General features: G+C 48.6%; 1 protein-coding gene across 2 annotated transcripts in view; it reads left to right on the top strand.

Moving 5' to 3' along the window:
* The window catches only part of PTPRS (protein tyrosine phosphatase receptor type S), a 136,457-nt gene extending 130,916 nt beyond the window's left edge, over nucleotides 1-5,541 (top strand). For both annotated transcript variants that reach the window (XM_073017078.1, XM_037994384.2), the window contains 5 exons: nucleotides 43-169; nucleotides 254-379; nucleotides 2,651-2,805; nucleotides 2,986-3,121; nucleotides 4,196-5,541. In XM_073017078.1, coding sequence (XP_072873179.1) covers nucleotides 43-169; nucleotides 254-379; nucleotides 2,651-2,805; nucleotides 2,986-3,121; nucleotides 4,196-4,264 — 613 coding nt within the window. In that variant the 3' untranslated portion in view covers nucleotides 4,265-5,541. The remainder of the gene's footprint in view (nucleotides 1-42; nucleotides 170-253; nucleotides 380-2,650; nucleotides 2,806-2,985; nucleotides 3,122-4,195) is intronic.
* Nucleotides 5,542-18,454: the final 12,913 nt, after the last annotated feature.

The following is an 18,454-nucleotide window of genomic DNA, read 5'->3' as shown; positions in this document are numbered from 1 at the left end:
GTCTCCCCGCCAGCCCTGGGCTCACACACCCCATGCCTGCAGGCAGCAAAAGGCCTACATCGCGACACAGGGACCGCTGGCGGAGACGACGGAAGATTTCTGGCGCATGCTGTGGGAGAACAATTCGACCATCGTGGTGATGCTGACCAAGCTGCGGGAGATGGGCCGGGTGAGCCAGGGACCACGGCGGGGAAGGGCGAGGACCAGACTGTGGCTCAGACAGCACTGACCACAGCCACCCTCTCCTCTGCAGGAGAAGTGTCACCAGTACTGGCCGGCCGAGCGCTCTGCCCGCTACCAGTACTTTGTGGTAGATCCAATGGCAGAATACAACATGCCTCAGTATATTCTGCGAGAGTTCAAGGTCACAGATGCCCGGGTGAGTCTAGAGACAGATTGGCGGAAGGGGCTGGAGTCAGACTGGGCCTCACAGGCTGTTGCCTTAGTGATCTGGAAAGGGCTGCCCTGTTTGGTGATGGGTACGAAGGCCGAGGGTTAGGGAATCAGAAGAAATGTTAGCGGACCAGTTGGCCACTTGCTCCTGCCGCCGCATAGGTGGAAGACAGGGTCTTGTCTCTGTGCTGACCCTGTAGTGTCTCCACGCACTAGGGAACATGGTCCCAGGGGATGATATTCAAGGAAATGAATGGGGCTTTCCCCTGGAAGCAGCCACCTGTGGAGGATGATATTAAAAGGCTGAAAGGGACTTGAGGAATTGAGGGTGATGGGTGGTAGACGGGGGACAAGGAGAGTCAGATGGTGGGGATTGGCACCGTTGGGTGAGGAGAGATGAGTATGGATGGTGTTGGCTCAGTGAAGGACTGCAGTGTCAGGTGGAGGGAGAAAGGCCACGTATTAGGTGGCAACAGATGAAGACTCATAGTGGAAGGTGGCCCTGTTGGGTGACAAAGGATCAAAGTTAGTGGTGGAAGATCGATGATGGTAGAGAATACAGTGAGGGGATGATAGAGGATGGGGAATGTTGGCCAAGATGACGTCAAAGGATGGTGAAGTCTGCTGAATGAACAGCGATCACTGGGCATCGTGCCTCGAGCAGTGCAAGATGGTGCCCTTGGAGGGATGGAATCTGGAAATGGAGAGAACAACACTTGCATAACAGGATGGAGAATGTCAGTGGAATGTGGTAGTTTGGATCAGTGAAGGATGATGCTTTATCAGTGGTGGATGGAGAAAGACAGAATTGGAGGAGGGCGAATGTTTGGCCAGCAGGGGGCGGAGAAAATCAATGGGAAATACTTTGACTAAGAAAGGACAGTAAACAATTAGTAGTCAATGGTATAAACCAATGGGTGGTACAAGATTAAGGAAGATGGGGTTGGGAAAGGAGATTTTGGAAAATGTAAAACATCAGGGAAAGATGGTACATTGGATGGCAAATGGTGGCAGAAGATAACAATTTTGGATGGCACCATTTTGATGGTGGAGAATGGGATTAGAACAAGGTAGATGATGGGGAATGGAGAATGTCAGTGGAAGATGGTACCCTTGAATGGTGGAGAGTGAATTGTTAGTGATGGATGGTGGAAAATGGCACCATTGAGTTGTGAAGGATGGAAGATGGCAGAGAATGATGTGGTTGGATGGCACCACTGGGTGGTGGGAAGAGAGACTGGAAAGATGAATGGTTGAGTAGTGAGGAATGAAGACAGTCAGTGGAAGATCCCATCATTAAATGGTTAAGGATGAGTTACCAAGAGGGGATGGTGGTAGATGATGGAAGATGATGGTGTTGGGTGGAACTGTTGGATGGCAGAAGGTAATGAGCTACCAGTGGTGGATGGTGGAAAACAGCACCATTGGATGGCAAAGGATGAATGATAATGGCAGTAGGTTGTGGAAGATAGTGTTGGATGATTTTGGGTGGTGAAATATGAGTTACCAGTGGTGGATGGTAGAAGATGGTGTTGGATGGAACTGTTGTGTAACAGAACATGAGTTACCAGCAGTGGGTGGTAGAAATGGCACTATTATCGGATGGTGGAAGATGGTGTTGGATGGTGGAGGATGAAAGATGATGCCACTATTGGGTTGTAGAAGATGAGTCATCAGTGATGAGCTATGGACAGTGATGGAGCGGAGCTGTGCTGTAGGGCCCTGAAATGGCACAGAGTGGAAGATAACAGAGGATCATGGTGAATAGGAGCTGGGAAGGGCAGAGCTGGGTACACTATGGGATGGTGAAGGTTGGAGGGTGGAGGTCCTGGATGTCACAGGGGACGTGGTGGGTTTGGGAAATGTGGGGAGAGGAACAGCTGGGTAGCGAGGAGTGGTGAGGATGAGGTTGGAGCATCTCTTGTAGAAAGCAGTACCATTGGATTGTGAAGGACGGAAAGTTATCAGGGTGAACGAATGGCAGAGAGTGTACAAAATGGGGGTGAGGGCCAGGCATGGTGGCTCATGCCTGTAATCCTAGCTAATCAGGAGGCTCAGGCAGGAGAATCACTTGAACCCTGGAGGCGGAGGTTGCAGTGAGTCGAGATCACGCCATTGCACTCCAGCCTGGGCGACAAGGGCGAAACTCCGTCTCAAAAAAAAAAAAAAAAAAAAATGGGGGTGAGGATAAGGAGGATGGAGAAAAATCCCCATGTCGGCTGCTGACACTGACAAGATTGGGCTCTCTGCACTCCAGGATGGCCAGTCCCGGACCGTCCGGCAGTTCCAGTTCACAGACTGGCCGGAACAGGGTGTGCCAAAGTCAGGGGAGGGTTTCATCGACTTCATCGGCCAAGTGCATAAGACCAAGGAGCAGTTTGGTCAGGACGGCCCCATCTCTGTCCACTGCAGGTGAGCTCCCTCGAGTGCCCTAGCTTTTGGCCCTGCTGGGGAAACTGAGGCCTGGTAGGGACAGCCCCAAGCTTAGGCTGTCCCGTCTGGGCTGTTAAGAGTCCTCGGGGAATCAGGTGGTCAGATCAGGGCTCTCCAGCACCTGCCCCTGAACGGTTGTGCTCACTTTACTTCCACCAGTGCCGGCGTGGGCAGGACAGGCGTCTTCATCACGCTTAGCATCGTGCTGGAGCGGATGCGGTACGAAGGTGTGGTGGACATCTTTCAGACGGTGAAGATGCTACGAACCCAGCGGCCGGCCATGGTGCAGACGGAGGTAAAGACGGGACCGGGAGGGGAGGCACCCTGGCCTCACACCCCGACTGCCCTAAGCCCCCATTTCCTTCTCTGTGAGATGAGTACAGCCACCTGGGACTCTCTGGGTCACTGTGGGTGGACGGTCCACAGACCCCTCCCGCACCAGAAGGGGACCAGTAACCCTCTTAACACAACAGTCAGCTGAAGGTCAGAGCCGAAAAGCAGCCCTTGGCATGGACAGAGATGGGCTCATTACAGTCCCCAAGTCACAGCAAGTCTGTGGCTCAGCCTGGACCCTTCCATGAACCACTGATCCTTAAGTCCAACCAATGTACAGATGAGGAAACTGAGGCCCAGACTCCTAGCTCCAAGGGGAATGTTCCAATGGAGGGGGTTCTGAGCAGTAGCTATGTCTTAAAAGATGAGTGGGGGGACTGGGCGTGGCAGCTCACACCTGTAATCCCAGCACTTTGGGAGGCCGAGGGGGGAGGATCGCTTGAGCCCATCCTGGGCAACACAGCAAGACCCCATCTCTACAAAAAAAATAGAAATGAGGCTGGGTGTGATGACTCACACCTGTAATCCCAACACTTTGGGAGGCCAAGGCAGGCGGATCACCTGAGGTCAGGAGTTCAAGACCAGCCTGGCCAATGTGGCGAAACCCTGTCTCTACTAAAAATACAAAAATTAGCTGGGTGTGGTGGTATGCACCTGTAATCCCAGCTACTCAGGAGGTTCAGGCAGGAGAATCGCTTGAACCCAGGAGGCGGAGGTTGCAGTGAGCTGAGATGGTGCCACTGCACTCCAGCCTGGGTGACACAGTGAGACTGTCTCAAAATAAATAAAAATGAAAAGATGAATAGGGCCTCCAGGCAGACGGGAGGAGAGGGCATTCCAGGTGAAGAGCGTAGCTATGTTAGGCCAGAGGTGTGGCATTGCTCACTTCATTGTGGGAGCACCGTGGGGGCCAAAGAGACCTTCTGCAAGAGACCCGCACCGGGCTGAGGAGCTTGGCCTGCTCCTGAGGGCGATAGGGAGCCCTGGGAGACATTAGAGCAGGGGAGGTACTAACAGTTCACCTCTGCTTCCCCAGGATGAGTACCAGTTCTGTTATCAGGCGGCACTGGAGTACCTCGGAAGCTTTGACCACTATGCAACCTAAAGCCATGGTCCCCCCCGGCCTGACACCACCGGCCCCGGATGCCTCTGCCCTTCCCGGGTGGACCTCCTGAGGCCTGGACCCCCAGTGGGCAGGGCAGGAGGCGGCAGCAGCTGCGTTTCTGCACCGTTTCCGGGGACCATCAGCCCCTCAGGCCCCCCACTGGCCCCGGCCGCCCCAGCGACCTCCCTGGCACCGGCCGCCGCCTTCGAATACTTGGCACATTCCTCCTTTCCTTCCAATTCCAAAACCAGATTCCGGGGTGGGGGGTGGGGGGAACGGTGAGCAAACAGGAGTGCTCCCCACAATCGGAGGAGGGCGGGGCACAGACGATGGACAGACCCCTCGTCCTCCCCAGCGGTGGTGGGAGGACCCGGGGGCTCCTCCCCGCCCTGCAGCCTGGGGACACTGGGCTGGGACCAGAATCCAGCTTTCTTTTAAAACTCTCAGTGTAACTGTATCCCGTGACATTTCGTTTTTTTTTAAATAGTGTATTTTTTTTTCCATTTTTTTTTAAAGAGAAACAAACAAAAGACTTGCCAGTCAACAACTTTCAAAGAGAACAACTTTGGCTTATTCGTATTCTGTTCAAAGACAGTCTATTTTTTCACTGTAGAAAGTGTCCTTGTGTGATTGATAGTTACGTTCGCAAACGCGCACACCGGGCCCACGACTGTACCTTGGCTTGCTTTTTTTTTTTTTCTTTTTCTTATTTTTTCTACCATCAGAAAGTTGCTTTGCCCACAGAACAATGGGATGCCCTTTTTTCTTTTTTGGCTTTTTTTTTTCCCCCCTTTTTGTTTCATTTTTATAAATTAAATTTTCAGACATATCAAATACAGTTCTGAGGGTAGGGTCATGGGGGAACTCGGACCCAGCAGCGTTGGGTTCAAACCCACGGGGTACGGTTGAGGGAGACGCTGCTGTAAAAGAGAGATGACAGTGCCCCCCCCCCGCCCCCTCCGAGAGCCTGAGCTGTCTCCCCATCTCCCGCCCCCAAGGAGACGGAGAGGATCCTGCTTCTTCGGGGACGGGGGTGTATGACTGTGCTGCCCCACATCAGGGACCCTTTCCCCCCTGGGACTATGGGGCAGTTTGGGAGCAAAACCAGAAGGACGGGACCCCCTCTACCCACCCTGAGCAAGCGAGTTGTTTCTCTTTGTACAAGGGCAGATCTGCGGTTACTTTCAACACTGTTTATTCCAGCGGAAGCAGCGGGCGGTTTTCCCACCCCCGTGTATGTAGATATATCGACTTTGTATTAAAGGAAGATCGTCTGACCCCGGTCCATTGTGGAGTCTTTGTGGCACCCCTGCCTGTCCAGTCTCATCCCCGGGGTGGAGGTCGGTGGGGGCCTGGAGAGCTGATCTCATTTCCTGGTGTGGACAGAGGAGTAGTTGTTCAAGACCACACACTGCTGAGGCGGGTGGATCACAAGGTCAGGGGTTCGAGACCAGCCTGGCCAAGATGGTGAAACCCCCGTCTCTACTACAAATACAAAAATTAGCCGGGCGCAGTGGCGGGGACCTGTAATCCCAGCTACTCAGGAGGCTGAGGTAGGAGAATCGCTTGAACCCAGGAGGCAGAGGTTGCAGTGAGCCGAGACCACACCACTGCACTCCAGCCTGGGCAACAGAGCAAGACTCCGTCTCAAAAAAAAAAAAATTTGACCACACACCGATGAAGTGGCCAGGCCAAGATTTGAACCCAAGCCCTGGTCCTGTAGGGGCTGCCTTGTGTTCGCATTCCAATAAGTGACCATGATTGAGAACTCACCATGGGCCAGTCACTCTGAGACAGAAGTTATCAGCCCCCTGGCCAGGCGCAGTGACTCACACCTGTAATCCCAGCACCAAAGGGAGGCCGAGTCAGATGGATCACCTGAGATCGGGAGTTCAAGACCAGCCTGGCCGACATGCTGAAACCCTGTCTCTACTAAAAACACAAAAATTAGCTGGGTGGCCGGGCGCGGTGGCTCAAGCCTGTAATCCCAGCACTTTGGGAGGCCGAGACGGGCGGATCACGAGGTCAGGAGATCAAGACCATCCTGGCTAACACGGTGAAACCCCGTCTCTACTAAAAAATACAAAAAAATAGCCAGGCGAAGTGGCGGGCGCCTGTAGTCCCAGCTACACGGGAGGCTGAGGCAGGAGAATGGCGTGAACCCGGGAGGCGGAGCTTGCAGTGAGCCGAGATCCGGCCACTGCACTCCCGCCCTGGCGACAGAGCGAGACTCCATCTCAAAAAAAAAAAAAAAAAAAAAAAATTAGCTGGGTGTGGTGACAGGTGCCTGCAATCCCAGCTACTTGGGAGGCTGGGGTAGAAGAATCGCTTGAACCCAAGAGGCGGAGGTTGCAGTGAGCTGAGATCGCATCACTGCACTCCAGCCTGGGTGCCAGAATGAGACTCCATCTCAAAAAAAATAAAAAAAAAAGTGTTAATCCCATTTACATATTAGGAAACGAGGGCTCAGGGAGGGGCACACAATGAGTTTGAGGTGAAGCTGCAATTCATATCCGATCCCATCTAACCCGCAGCTCTGAACAGCACACCGTGCTGCCTTCTCAAAACATCCTGAGGAGGAACTGAGTCCGTGGAGGGAAGCAACAGGTTGGGCACACACTTCCTTCTCTACCCTCTAGGCCACTCAGTGAGCGAACCCATGCACTGAGCCAGAGTCACATCCCTGGTGATGGAGGGTGAGCCATTTTGTATCTATACCCTTGCCTGAGTCACTTCTTGCTCTGGCATAAAAGCCACTGACAGGAGCCAGAGATAGGATGAAAGAACCTCGGATGATCTCAGAGAAGTTCCAGGAATCAGAAAGGGTGATCTTAGTGAGATCAGGGACCCAGCTCAGGGAAAAATAGGACTATGCCTCTTAGAAACCAGCAGATCAAGGCTGAGTGCGGTGGCTCATGCCTGTAATCCCAGCACTTTGGGAGGCTGAGGCGGGTGGATCACAAGGTCAGGAGTTCCAGACCAGCCTGGCCAACATGGTGAAACCCTGTCTGTACTAAAAATACAAAAAAATTAGCTGGGCGTGGGGGCGGGTACCTATAATCCCATCTACTTGGGAGGCTGAGGTAGGAGAATAGCTTGAACCCAGGAGGCAAAGGTTGCCAAGACCGCACCACTGTACTCCAGCCTGGGCAACAGAGCAAGACTCCATCTCAAAAAGAAAAAAGAAAAAAAAAAGGGCTGGGCGCAGTGGCTCACGCCTGTAATCCCAGCACTTTGGGAGGCCAAGGCGGGTGGATCACGAGGTCAGGAGATCAAGACCATCCTGGCTAACATGGTGAAACCCCATCTCTACTAAAAACGCAAAAAAAATTAGCCAGGCGTGGTGGCGGGTGCCTGTATTCCCAGCTACTTGGGCGGCTGAGGCAGGAGAATGGTGTGAGCCCAGGAGGCGGAGCTTGCAGCGAGCTGAGATTGCACCACTGCACTCCAGCCTGGGTGACAGAGTGAGACTCCGTCTCAAAAAGAAAAAGAAAGATGGGAAGAACCATGTATTATAAGAACTACATTTCATAGCCTCTGAGTTCTGAATTTAAGTAGGAGGGGAGGAACCTCTTCTTAGTGACAAACTGTGGGACAAAAGGGACAGAAAGTTTTTTTGTTTGTGTTTTTGAGATGGAGTTTTGCTCTGTTTGCCCAGGCTAGAGTGCAATGGCGTGATCTCGGCTCACTGAAACCTCCGCCTCCTGGGTTCAAGGGATTCTCCTGCCTCAGCCTCCCAAGTAGCTGGGACTACAGGCACTGTGCCACCACACCTGGCTACTTTTTGTATTTTTAGTAGAGATGGGGTTTCGCCGTGTTGGCCAGGCTGGTCTTGAACTCCTGACCTCCAGTAATCCATCCGCCTTGGCCTCCCAAAATGCTGGGATTATAGGTGTGAGCCACCGAGGCAGGCCTGGAAAAGTAATTCTAACCCAAGCCTGGTCCTACCCAAGTCATCTACAACTTTACCAACAGGCTATCCTGCCCAGAGAGCTCCTACTCAATCCTCATGGTCCAGAACTAAAAGCCCCTCTAAGAAGTCATTTCTTACTTTGCTTTTCTGGGCTGCCTGAGCCTCCTGTCCATCCTTCTAGCCAAACACCAAGCCCACTGAGGCTAAAGTGTCTCGATAGGATCTTGCCCTCCTTACTGGGAACTGGACAAAGAAAATCTTTAGGGAAAGTCAGTGTGTGTGTGACCTTCAGCCCTTGAAGTGCTCGTGGCTATGGTAGAGGTATGTGACAGCAGACTTCTGGAATAAGAGGCCCCTAAGGAATTTCCTCAACTCACAGACTTGACCACCAAGACTGAGCCAGGTGCCTTGATCCTACCACAGTTACCATAACATCCGCCCCCATTTTTCTGAGCACTTACTGTATACTTGGCTCATGCAGTTTCATTTAATTCTTGTACCAATGTACCATTGGACTGATGAGAAAATTGTGGCTCAGCCAGGTGCAGTGGCTCATGCCTGTAACCCAGCACTTTGGGAGGCCGAGGCAGGCGGACCACCTGAGGTCAGGAGTTCTAGACCAGCCTAGCCAACGTTGTAAAACCCCATCTCTACTAAAAATAGAAAAATGAGCCGGGTGTGGTGATATGTGCCTGTAATCCCAGCTACTCAGGAGGTTGAGGCAGGAGAATCACTTGAACCCGGGAGGTGGAGGTTGCAGTGAGCTGAGATTGCACCACTGCACTCCAGCCTCGGTAACAGAGCAAGATTCTGTCAAAAAAAAAAGAAAATAAAAAGAAGAAGAAAATTAAGGCTCAAGAAGAGGTCAGGTGTCATCCAAGATCAAAAAGATGGTAAGTGATAGAGGCTGTACTTGGGACCAAGGTCTGCCTATCTCCTTTGGCCTCAGCAAGGGGGATGGTCAAGGCATCTCTGAGCACTGCCTGATTGAAGTCAACATTGGCCACACTCGGGCACAGTGGCTCACGCCTATAATCCCAAAACTTCAGGAAGCTGAGGCAGGCAGATCACTTGAAAGGTCAGGAGTTTGAGAACAGCCTGGCCAATATGGTAAAACCCTGTCTCTGCTAAAAATATGAACATTAGCTGGGTGTAGTGGTGAGCACCTGTGATCCCAGCTACTTAGGAAGCTGAGGCAGGAGAATCGCTTAAACCCAGGAGGTGGAGGTTGCAGTGAGCCAAGATAGTGCCACTACACTCCAGCCTGGGCAACAGAGCAAAACTCTGTCTCAAAACAAACAAAAAAACATTAGCCACATATGACAGTCCCAGGCTAGGAAACAGAGAGCCTGGAACAAAGCCCCACCCCCACCTCAACGACATGTCAGAGGCCAAAGCCTCCTATTTCTCTGAAATGTACAAATGCCCGCAGTAAATACATACCCTGCCCCTAACAATATGGTTTGAAATGTTTAAAGCAAAACACGCAAAGGAGAAACCGACATCATCACAGTTATGCTAGAGGAAATGAAAACTAAAAGATGAAGCAAAATTATAAAGATCTCGAGGAGACTAATAACACCAAGCTTGATCACATACCTCTTCGCAGGACTTTGTACCCAACAAAAACAGGCATTTTGTCCAAGCACTTGAAGTCATCACAAAAACAGACCATGTATGAGAACACGAACAGAGGCCCAACCCTCAGCCCTCACTCAGCCGTAATGCAATCAGATTATAAATCAATGATGACCTATGGCTTCTCAAATCCACAGAACTGGAAATACTAACATAATAAGTTAAAGATATGTCAAAAGGTAAATTACAATATATGTAGAACTGAGACCTGGAACAGTGGCTCACGCCTGTAATCCCAGCATTTTGGGAGGCCGAGGTGGGCGAATCGCTTGAGGTCAGGAGTTCAAGACCAGACTGGCCAACATGGTGAAACCTCGTCTCTATTAAAAATATAAAATTAGCCAAGCATGGTAGCAGATGCCTGTAGTCCCAGCTACTCCGGAGGCTGAGGCACAAGAATTGCTTCAACCTGGGAGGTGGAGGTTGTAGTGAGGCGAGATTAAGCCACTGCACTCCAGCTGGGCAACAAAGCGAGACTCTGTCACAAAACAAACAAACAAAATACATAGAACTGAATGACAAGACCACTCTGCAAATTAAAACCTGTGGGATACAACGAAAGATGCACTCAGACAGCTGGGCGCGGTGGCTCACGCCTGTAATCCTAGCACTTTGGGAGGCCAAGGAAGGTGGATCGCCTGAGGTCAGGAGTTCAAAACCAGCCTGGCCAAGATGATAAAACCCTCCCTCTACTAAAAAATAAAAAATACAAAAAGCAGCCAGGTGTGGTGGCAGCTGCCTGTAGTTCCAGCTACTCAGGAGACTGAGGCAAGAGAATTGCTTGAACCCGGAAGGCAGAGGTTGCGTGAGCCAAGATTGGTCATATGATCATATCACTGCACTCCAGCCTGGGCGACAGAGAGACTCCATCTTAAAAAAGATACACTCAGAGGTAAATGTAGTCTTGAGGTCTTAAGTATGACAGCACTTTTTTTTCTTTTTTGCCATTTATGGGATGCTAAAAATAGACAAGCAGTCAAAGAGGTGCTCAGAGGGAAATTCATAGCCTCATATGAATTTATGAAAGAAATAACTGAAAATAAGCTTTCAACTCAAGCATCTACCAAAAGAACAAATAAACTCAAGGAAAATCAAGAGAAAATATTATGAAAATCAGAAATTCATGAAATGAGAAGCTACAGCAGCACCACCACCAACAAATAATAATATTAAAATCTGAAGCTGGGTGCAGTGGGTCATACCTGCAATCCCAGCACTTTGGGAGGCCAAGATAGGAGGATTACTTGAACCCAGTAGTTCAAAAACAGCCTGGGCAACAAAGGGAGGCCTCCAACTCTACAAAATAAAAAAATTAGCCAGGTGTGGTGGCACATGCCCATGGTCCCAACTACATGGGGGGCTGAGGTGGGAGGATCACGTGAGCCCAGGAGGTTGAGGCTATAAGTGAGCTATGATTGCACCACTGCATTCCAGTCAGGGTGACAGAGACCCCATCTCAGGAAACACCCATAAAAAAGCAGACTTCTGGCAGGAAGACAGAGGCACAAAGGAAAAAACATTAGGGATGACAGGACCAATCACTCTTACCAAGGAGATATGTCATTTATTTATTTATTAAGACAGGGTCTTGCTCTGTTGCCCAGGCTGGAATGCAGTGATATGATCATGGCTCACTGCAACCTTCACATCCCAGGCTCAAACCATCCTCCCACCTCAGCCTCCCAAGTAGCTGGGACTACAGACGTGCACCACCACGCTTGGCTAATTTTTGTGTTTTTGGTAGAGACGGTGTTTTGCAATGTTGCCCAGGCTTGTCTCGAACTCCTTGACTCAAGCAATTTGCCCAACTTGGCTTCCCAAAGTACTGGGATTACAGATGTGAGCCACTGTACCCAGATGAGGAGATATTTTATTTATTTATTCTTGAGATGGAGTCTTACTCTGTTGCCCAGGCAGTGGCACAATCTTGGCTCAATGCAACCTCCGATTCCCAAGTTCAAGCAATTCTCTTGCCTGAGCCACCTGAATGCATGTATGTGTGTGTGTGTATATATATATGCATAGAGATAGGGTTTCTCTGTGTTGGCCAAGCTGGTCTTGAACTCCTGACCTCAAGTGACCAACCTGCCTCCCAAAGTGCTAGGGTTAAAGGTGTGAGCCACCACGCCCAGCCCCAAGGAGATATTTTAAAGGATGAGAGTGTACTACATATATATATATAATTTTATATCACTAAATATGTAAAATGATACATTTTAAAACCTAGGAAATTAATATCAATATAAACCAAATTGTAAAAAAGTGAATAATCTTAGAAAGTAGTGAAATGAGGCCAGGAGTGGTGGCTCCCGCCTGTAATCCCAGCACTCTGGGGGCTGAGGCAGGTGGATCACTTGAGCCCAGGAGTTCAAGATCAGCCTGGGCAAAACCCCATCTTTACCAAAAATACATCAGATTAGCCGGGCATGGTGGCATACACCTGTAGTCCCAGCTACTCTGGAGGCTGAAGTGGAAGAATCACCTGAGCCCAGGAAATCAAGGCTGCAGTTAACTGTGATCATCATCACTAGTTAACTAGTGCAGTTAACTGCCACTAGTGTGGGTGGAGAGAGACCTTTCTCAAAAAAAAAAAAAGAAAGAAAGAAAAAGAAAAAGAGAGAGAGAGAAAGAAAATAGTGAAGTGATAGTAAAGATCTATGCCCCATACAAGGCACCTTCCCAGATAGTTTTCCAAGTTAGTTTTGCCAAATCTTCAAGGAAGAGATGATTTGCACCATTGGTAAACTAGCAGCTTATGAGGTGAAAAAAGAGATGATACCCAAACTACACAAGGACAAACTAAGGAGAAAAAAGCACATTCCACTTATGTGCCTAGATGAAAAAAGGCCAAGAAAAATTCAGTAATGGAAATCTAACATCTTATTAAAAGAATACAATGTTATAACTCAGACAGATTTATGGAATGCAAGGATAGTTCGACTTTATAGATTGGTGCTTTTGGAGGACAAGCTGAGAGTGTCTAGTAAATTAAGGATGCACTTAACTTTTTCAGTCAACAATTCCATTCCTAGATACACATCTTACAGAGACTCTTGCAGATACGTCCAAGGGGACATGTACAGATATGTCGAGAGTGGCATTATTTGTCATGAAAATATTGGAACCAAACTAAATATCCATCAGGAGAATGTATAAAGAATTATGAGGCCGGGCATGGTGGCTCATGCCTGTAATCCCAGCACTTTGGGAGGCCAAGGCAGGTGGATCACGAGGTCAGGAGATCGAGACCATCCTGGCTAACATGGTGAAACCCCGTCTCTACTAAAAAATATATAAAAAACTAGGCCGGGCGCGGTGGCTCAAGCCTGTAACCCCAGCACTTTGGGAGGCCGAGACGGGCGGATCACGAGGTCAGGAGATCGAGACCATCCTGGCTAACACGGTGAAACCCCGTCTCTACTAAAAAATACAAAAAACTAGCCGGGCGAGGTGGCGGGCGCCTGTCGTCCCAGCTACTCGGGAGGCTGAGGCAGGAGAATGGCGTGAACCCGGGAGGCGGAGCTTGCAGTGAGCTGAGATCCGGCCACCGCACTCCAGCCTGGGTGACAGAGCAAGACTCCGTCTCAAAAAAAAAAAAAAAAAAAAAATATATATATATATATATAAAAAACTAGCCGGGCGTCGTGGCAGACACCTGTAGTCCCAGCTACTCTGGAGGCTGAGGCAGGAGAATGGAGTGAACCCGGAAGGCGGAGCTTGCAGTGAGCTGAGATCCAGCCACTGCACTCCAGCCCGGGCGACAGAGCGAGACTCCGTCTCAAAAAAATAAATAAATAAAAAATACGAAAAATTAGCCAGGCGTGGTGGCAGGCACCTGTAGTCCCAGCTACTTGAGAGGCTGATGTGGAAGAATGGCGTGAACCTGGGAGACGGAGCTTGCAGTGAGCCGAGATCATGCCACTGCACTCCAACCTAGGCGACAGAGCAAGACTCTGTCTCAAAAAAAAGAATTATGAAAGTCCAGGCACAGTGGTTCATGCCTGTAATCCCAGTGCTTTCAGCGGCTAAGGCAGAGGATTCAAGAAGTTTGAGAGTAGCCTGAGCAAACAGTGAGACCTCATCACTACAAAAAATTGTTTTAAATTAGTCGAATATGGTGGTATGTGTCTGTAATCTCAGCTACTCAGGAGGCTGAGGTAGGAGGATCTCTTGAGCACAGGAGGCAGATGTTGCAGAGAGCCAAGACTGTGCCACTGTGCTCTAGCCTGGGCAACAGAGTGAGACCCTGTCTCAAGAAAAAAAAAAAAAAATGGCCAGGCATAGTGGCTCATGCCATAATCCCAGTACTTTGGGAGTCCTAGGTGGGCGGATCACCTGAGGTCAGGAGTTCGAGACCAGCCTGGCCAACATGGTGAAACCCCGTTTCTACCAAAAATACAAAAAATTAGCTGGGCACGGTGGTAGATGCCTGTAAAGCCAGCTACTCAGGAAGCTGAGGCAGGAGAATTGCTCGAACCTGGCAGGTGGAGGTTGCAGTGAGCTGAGCTCGTGCCACTGCACTCCAGCCTGGGCAACAGAGTGAGACTTTGTCTCACAAAAAGAAAAAAATTATGATACAGGCACATGGTGGAATATTATACAGCAATGAATATGAAGCCATTAAAACTATATACCATGACCTGAACAAATCCCAGAAATATTGTGAGCAAAACAAGCAGGTTTCAGAAAGAAAAGTTACAGTGCAATTTCATCACAGAACATTTTAAAACATATAAAGCAAACATGTATTAGTCAGGGGGAAACACTATAAGTAGCAAAGATAGAAAAACTCATCTATATGGCAATACTATCTAAAGTAATATATGATTCAATGCAATCCCTGTCAAAATCCCAATGACTTTTCTGTAAAAATGGAAAAGCCACTCCACAAATTCATAATGAATGATAAGATAATCCAAATAGTCAAAATCATTTTGCAGGAAAAAAAAAACAAAAAACAAAAAACATTAGAAAACCCAAATTTCTCCATTTCAGAACTGACTACAAAGCTACAGTCATTAAAACACTGTGGCACTGGTGTAAAGACACACATACAGATCAATGAAATAAAATTGAGGATCCAGAAAGAAACCCACACATCTATGGCTAATGGATTTTTTAAAAGGAGGGTCTCACTCTGTTGCCCAGGCTGGAGTGCAGTGGTGCAATCAGAGTTCATGGCAGCCTCCAAATACTAGGCTCAAGTGATCCTCCCACATCAGCCTCCCTAGTGGCTATACGCATCACCACCAATTAGCACCCAGCTAATTTTTTTTTTTTTTTTTTTTTTTTTTTGAGACCGAGTCTTATTCTGTCACCCAGGCTGGAGAGCAGGGACATGATCTGGGCTCACTGCAACCTCTGCCTCCTGGGTTCAGGCAGTTCTCCTGCCCTAGTCTCCTGAGTAGCTAGGATTACAGCTGCGCACCACCATGCCTGGCCAACTTTTGTATTTTTAGTAGAGATGGGGTTTCACCATAGTAGTCAGGCTGGTCTCGATCTCCTGACCTCAGGATCCACCCACCTCAGCCTCCCAAAGAGCTGGGATTACAGGCATGAGTCACTGCACCCAGCAGCACCCAGCTAATTTTTAATTTTTTTTTTTGTAGAGACAGGATCTTGCTATGTTGCCAAGTCTGGTCTTAAACTCCTGGCCTCAAGTGATCCTCCTGCCTTGGCCTCCCAAAGTGCTGGGATTGCAGGCGTGATCCTGGTCTTGGCCAGTTGATTTTTGACAAGGGTGCAAAGACCATTTAATGAGGAAAGAATAACGTCTTCAACAAATGTGGCTGGATCAACTGGGTATCTATATGCAAAGTATGAAATTATACTTCATACCATATACAAGAAGTAACTCAAAATAGATCAAAATAACTCAAAATAGTAACTCAAAATAAATGTAAAATCTAAAAGCTAAAAAGTCTTAGGAGGTTGGGCGCGGTGGCTCACGCCTGTAATCCCAGCACTTTGGGGAGCCGAGGCAGGCAGATGACCTGAGCTCAGGGGTTCAATACCAGCCTGGGCAACATGGTAAAAACCCGTCTCTACTAAAAATACAAACATTAGCTGGGTGTGCTGGTGCACGCCTGTAATCCCAGCTACTCGGGAGACACAGGAATCGATTGAACTGGGGAGGCAGAGGTTGTGGTGAGCCGAGATTACGCCGCTGTACTCCAGCCTGGGTGACAGTTAAAAAAAGAGAAAAGCTCACCTTTAAACGAATTCAGGGTAATTGTTCCTTCTGTGCAGGAGGAAGAATATATTCAGCAAACGGTACATAGGTAAATGCAGTAAAATGTGCAGTGTTTGATTTTTTTTGTTGGGTGTTAAGTACATGGTGTTCATTTTATCTTTTTTTTTTTTTCTTTTTCAAATGGAGTCTCCCTCTGTCTATTAAAAATACAACATTAGCCAGGTGTGGTAGCAGGTGCCTGTAGTCCCAGCTACTCCGGAGGCTGAGGCACAAGAATTGCTTCAACCTGGGAGGTGGAGGTTGCAGTGAGGTGAGACTATGCCACTGCACTCCAGCTGGGCAACAAAGCGAGACTCTGTCACAAAGCAAACAAACAAAATACGTAGAACTGAATGACAAGACCACTCTGCAAATTAAAACCTGTGGGATACAACGAAAGATACACTCAAACAGCTGGGCGCAGTGGCTCACACCTGTAATCCTAGCACTTTGGGAGGCCAAGGAAGGTGGATCGCCTGAGGTCAGGAGTTCAAGACCAGCCTGGCCAAGATGATAAAACCCTGCCTCTACTAAAAAATAAAAAATACAAAATTTAGCCAGGCATGGTGGCGGCCGCCTGTAGTTCCAGCTACTCAGGAGGCTGAGGCAGGAGAATTGCTTGAACCAGGGAGGCAGCCTGGGCAACATGGTAAAAACAAACCCATCTCTACTAAAAATAGAGCTATTTTTAGTAGAGACGGGGTTTTGCCACGTTGGCCAGGCTGGTCTTGAACTCCTGACCTCAAGTGATCCACCCGCCTCAGCCTCCCAGAGTGCTGGGATTACAGATGTGAGTCACCGTGCCCAGCCCATGATATCACTTACTAAAATAAAGAATAACATAATAATGTAACAAATCATAACAAATTTTTGGAAATATTTTTCCATAATAAAAATACCATAAATCAATTTTTAAAATGCTTTGGGGCAACATTTCTTTTTATTTCTTTATTTTGAGATGGAGTCTCACTGTGTCGCCCAGGCTGGAGTGCAGTGGCACGATCTCAGCTCACTGCAACCTCCGCCTCCCAGATTCAAGCGATTCTCCTGCCTCAGCCTCCCAAGTAGCTGGGATTACAAGGCGCCTGCCAACATGCCTGGTTAACTTTTATATTTTTAGTAGAGATGGGGTTTCACCATGTTGGGCAGACTGGTCTCGAACTCCTGGCCTTAAGTGATCCTCCTGCCTCGGCCTCCAAAAATGCTGGGATTACAGGCATGAACTACCATGCCAGGCCAGCATTTGATTTTTTTTTTTTTTTAAGCATGTTTAAAATAAACACTCAGCAAACTAGGAAAGGAATTTTCTCAACTTGAGACATTAACTTGATAATGCTGAAACTTTTGAATGGAAGTTGGCAAACTTTTTCTGTAAAGAACCATGGTAAATATTTCAAGCTCTGCAGGCCAAAGAGTCTCTGTTGCATCTGGTCACCTGTGCCAGTAAAGTACAAAAGCGAGAGACAAAGTGAATGGGCATGGCTGTGTTTCAATAAAACTTTATTTACAAAACTAGTGGTGGGCTGGATTGACTCACAGACCATTGCCACTAAATTCAATACTGAGGCAAGGGGCGGGGTGTGGTGGCTCACACCTACAATCCTAGCACTTTGGAAGACCCAGGCAGGAGGATCGCTTGAGCCCAGGAGTTTCAGATCAGCCTGGGAAACATGGGGAGACCCTGTCTCTACAAAAAATCTAAAAATTAGCCAGGTTTGGCAGTGCACACTTGTGGTCCCAGCTACTCGAGAGGCTGAGGTGAGAGGATCGCTTGAGTCCAGGAAATCAAGGCCAGCCTGAGCAATATAGCAAAACTCTGTCTCTTAAAAAAATGAATAAAATTTAAAAATTAGCACAGAGGGCCACGGTGAGTATAGGATTAAAGAGGAGTGAACAAAGAACTGTAGTTTGTATGGCACTGTTTCTGTTTTTATTATGAAAAATGCTTTTATATCATAATTGTGTCATTAAAAATGAATTTAAAAAATAAAGGAACAGGGCCGGGCGCTGTGGCTCACACCTGTAATCCCAACACTTTGGGAGGCCGAGGCAGGGGGATCATGAGGCCAAGAGTTCAAGGGCAGCCTGGCCATCGTGGTGAAACCCTGTCTCTACCAAGAATACAAAAACTAGCTGGGTGTGGTGGTATACGCCTATAATCCCAGCTACTCGGGAGGCTGAGACAGGAGAATCGCTTGAACCCAGGAGGCGGTGGTTGCAGTGACCTGAGATTGTGCCTCTGCACTCCAGCCTGGGTGACAGAGTAAGACTCCATCTCGGAAAAAAATAATAATAATAAAATAAGTAAAGGAACATAGCCAGGCACGGTGGCTCAGGCCTGTAATCCCAGCATTTTGGGAGGCCGAGGTGGGCAGATCACTTGAGGTCAGGAGTTCGAGACCAGCCT

This window comes from Chlorocebus sabaeus, chromosome 6 (assembly GCF_047675955.1).
Source record: "Chlorocebus sabaeus isolate Y175 chromosome 6, mChlSab1.0.hap1, whole genome shotgun sequence".
Lineage (NCBI taxonomy): Eukaryota > Metazoa > Chordata > Mammalia > Primates > Cercopithecidae > Chlorocebus > Chlorocebus sabaeus.
This window is presented reverse-complemented; position numbering and strand designations above follow the sequence as displayed.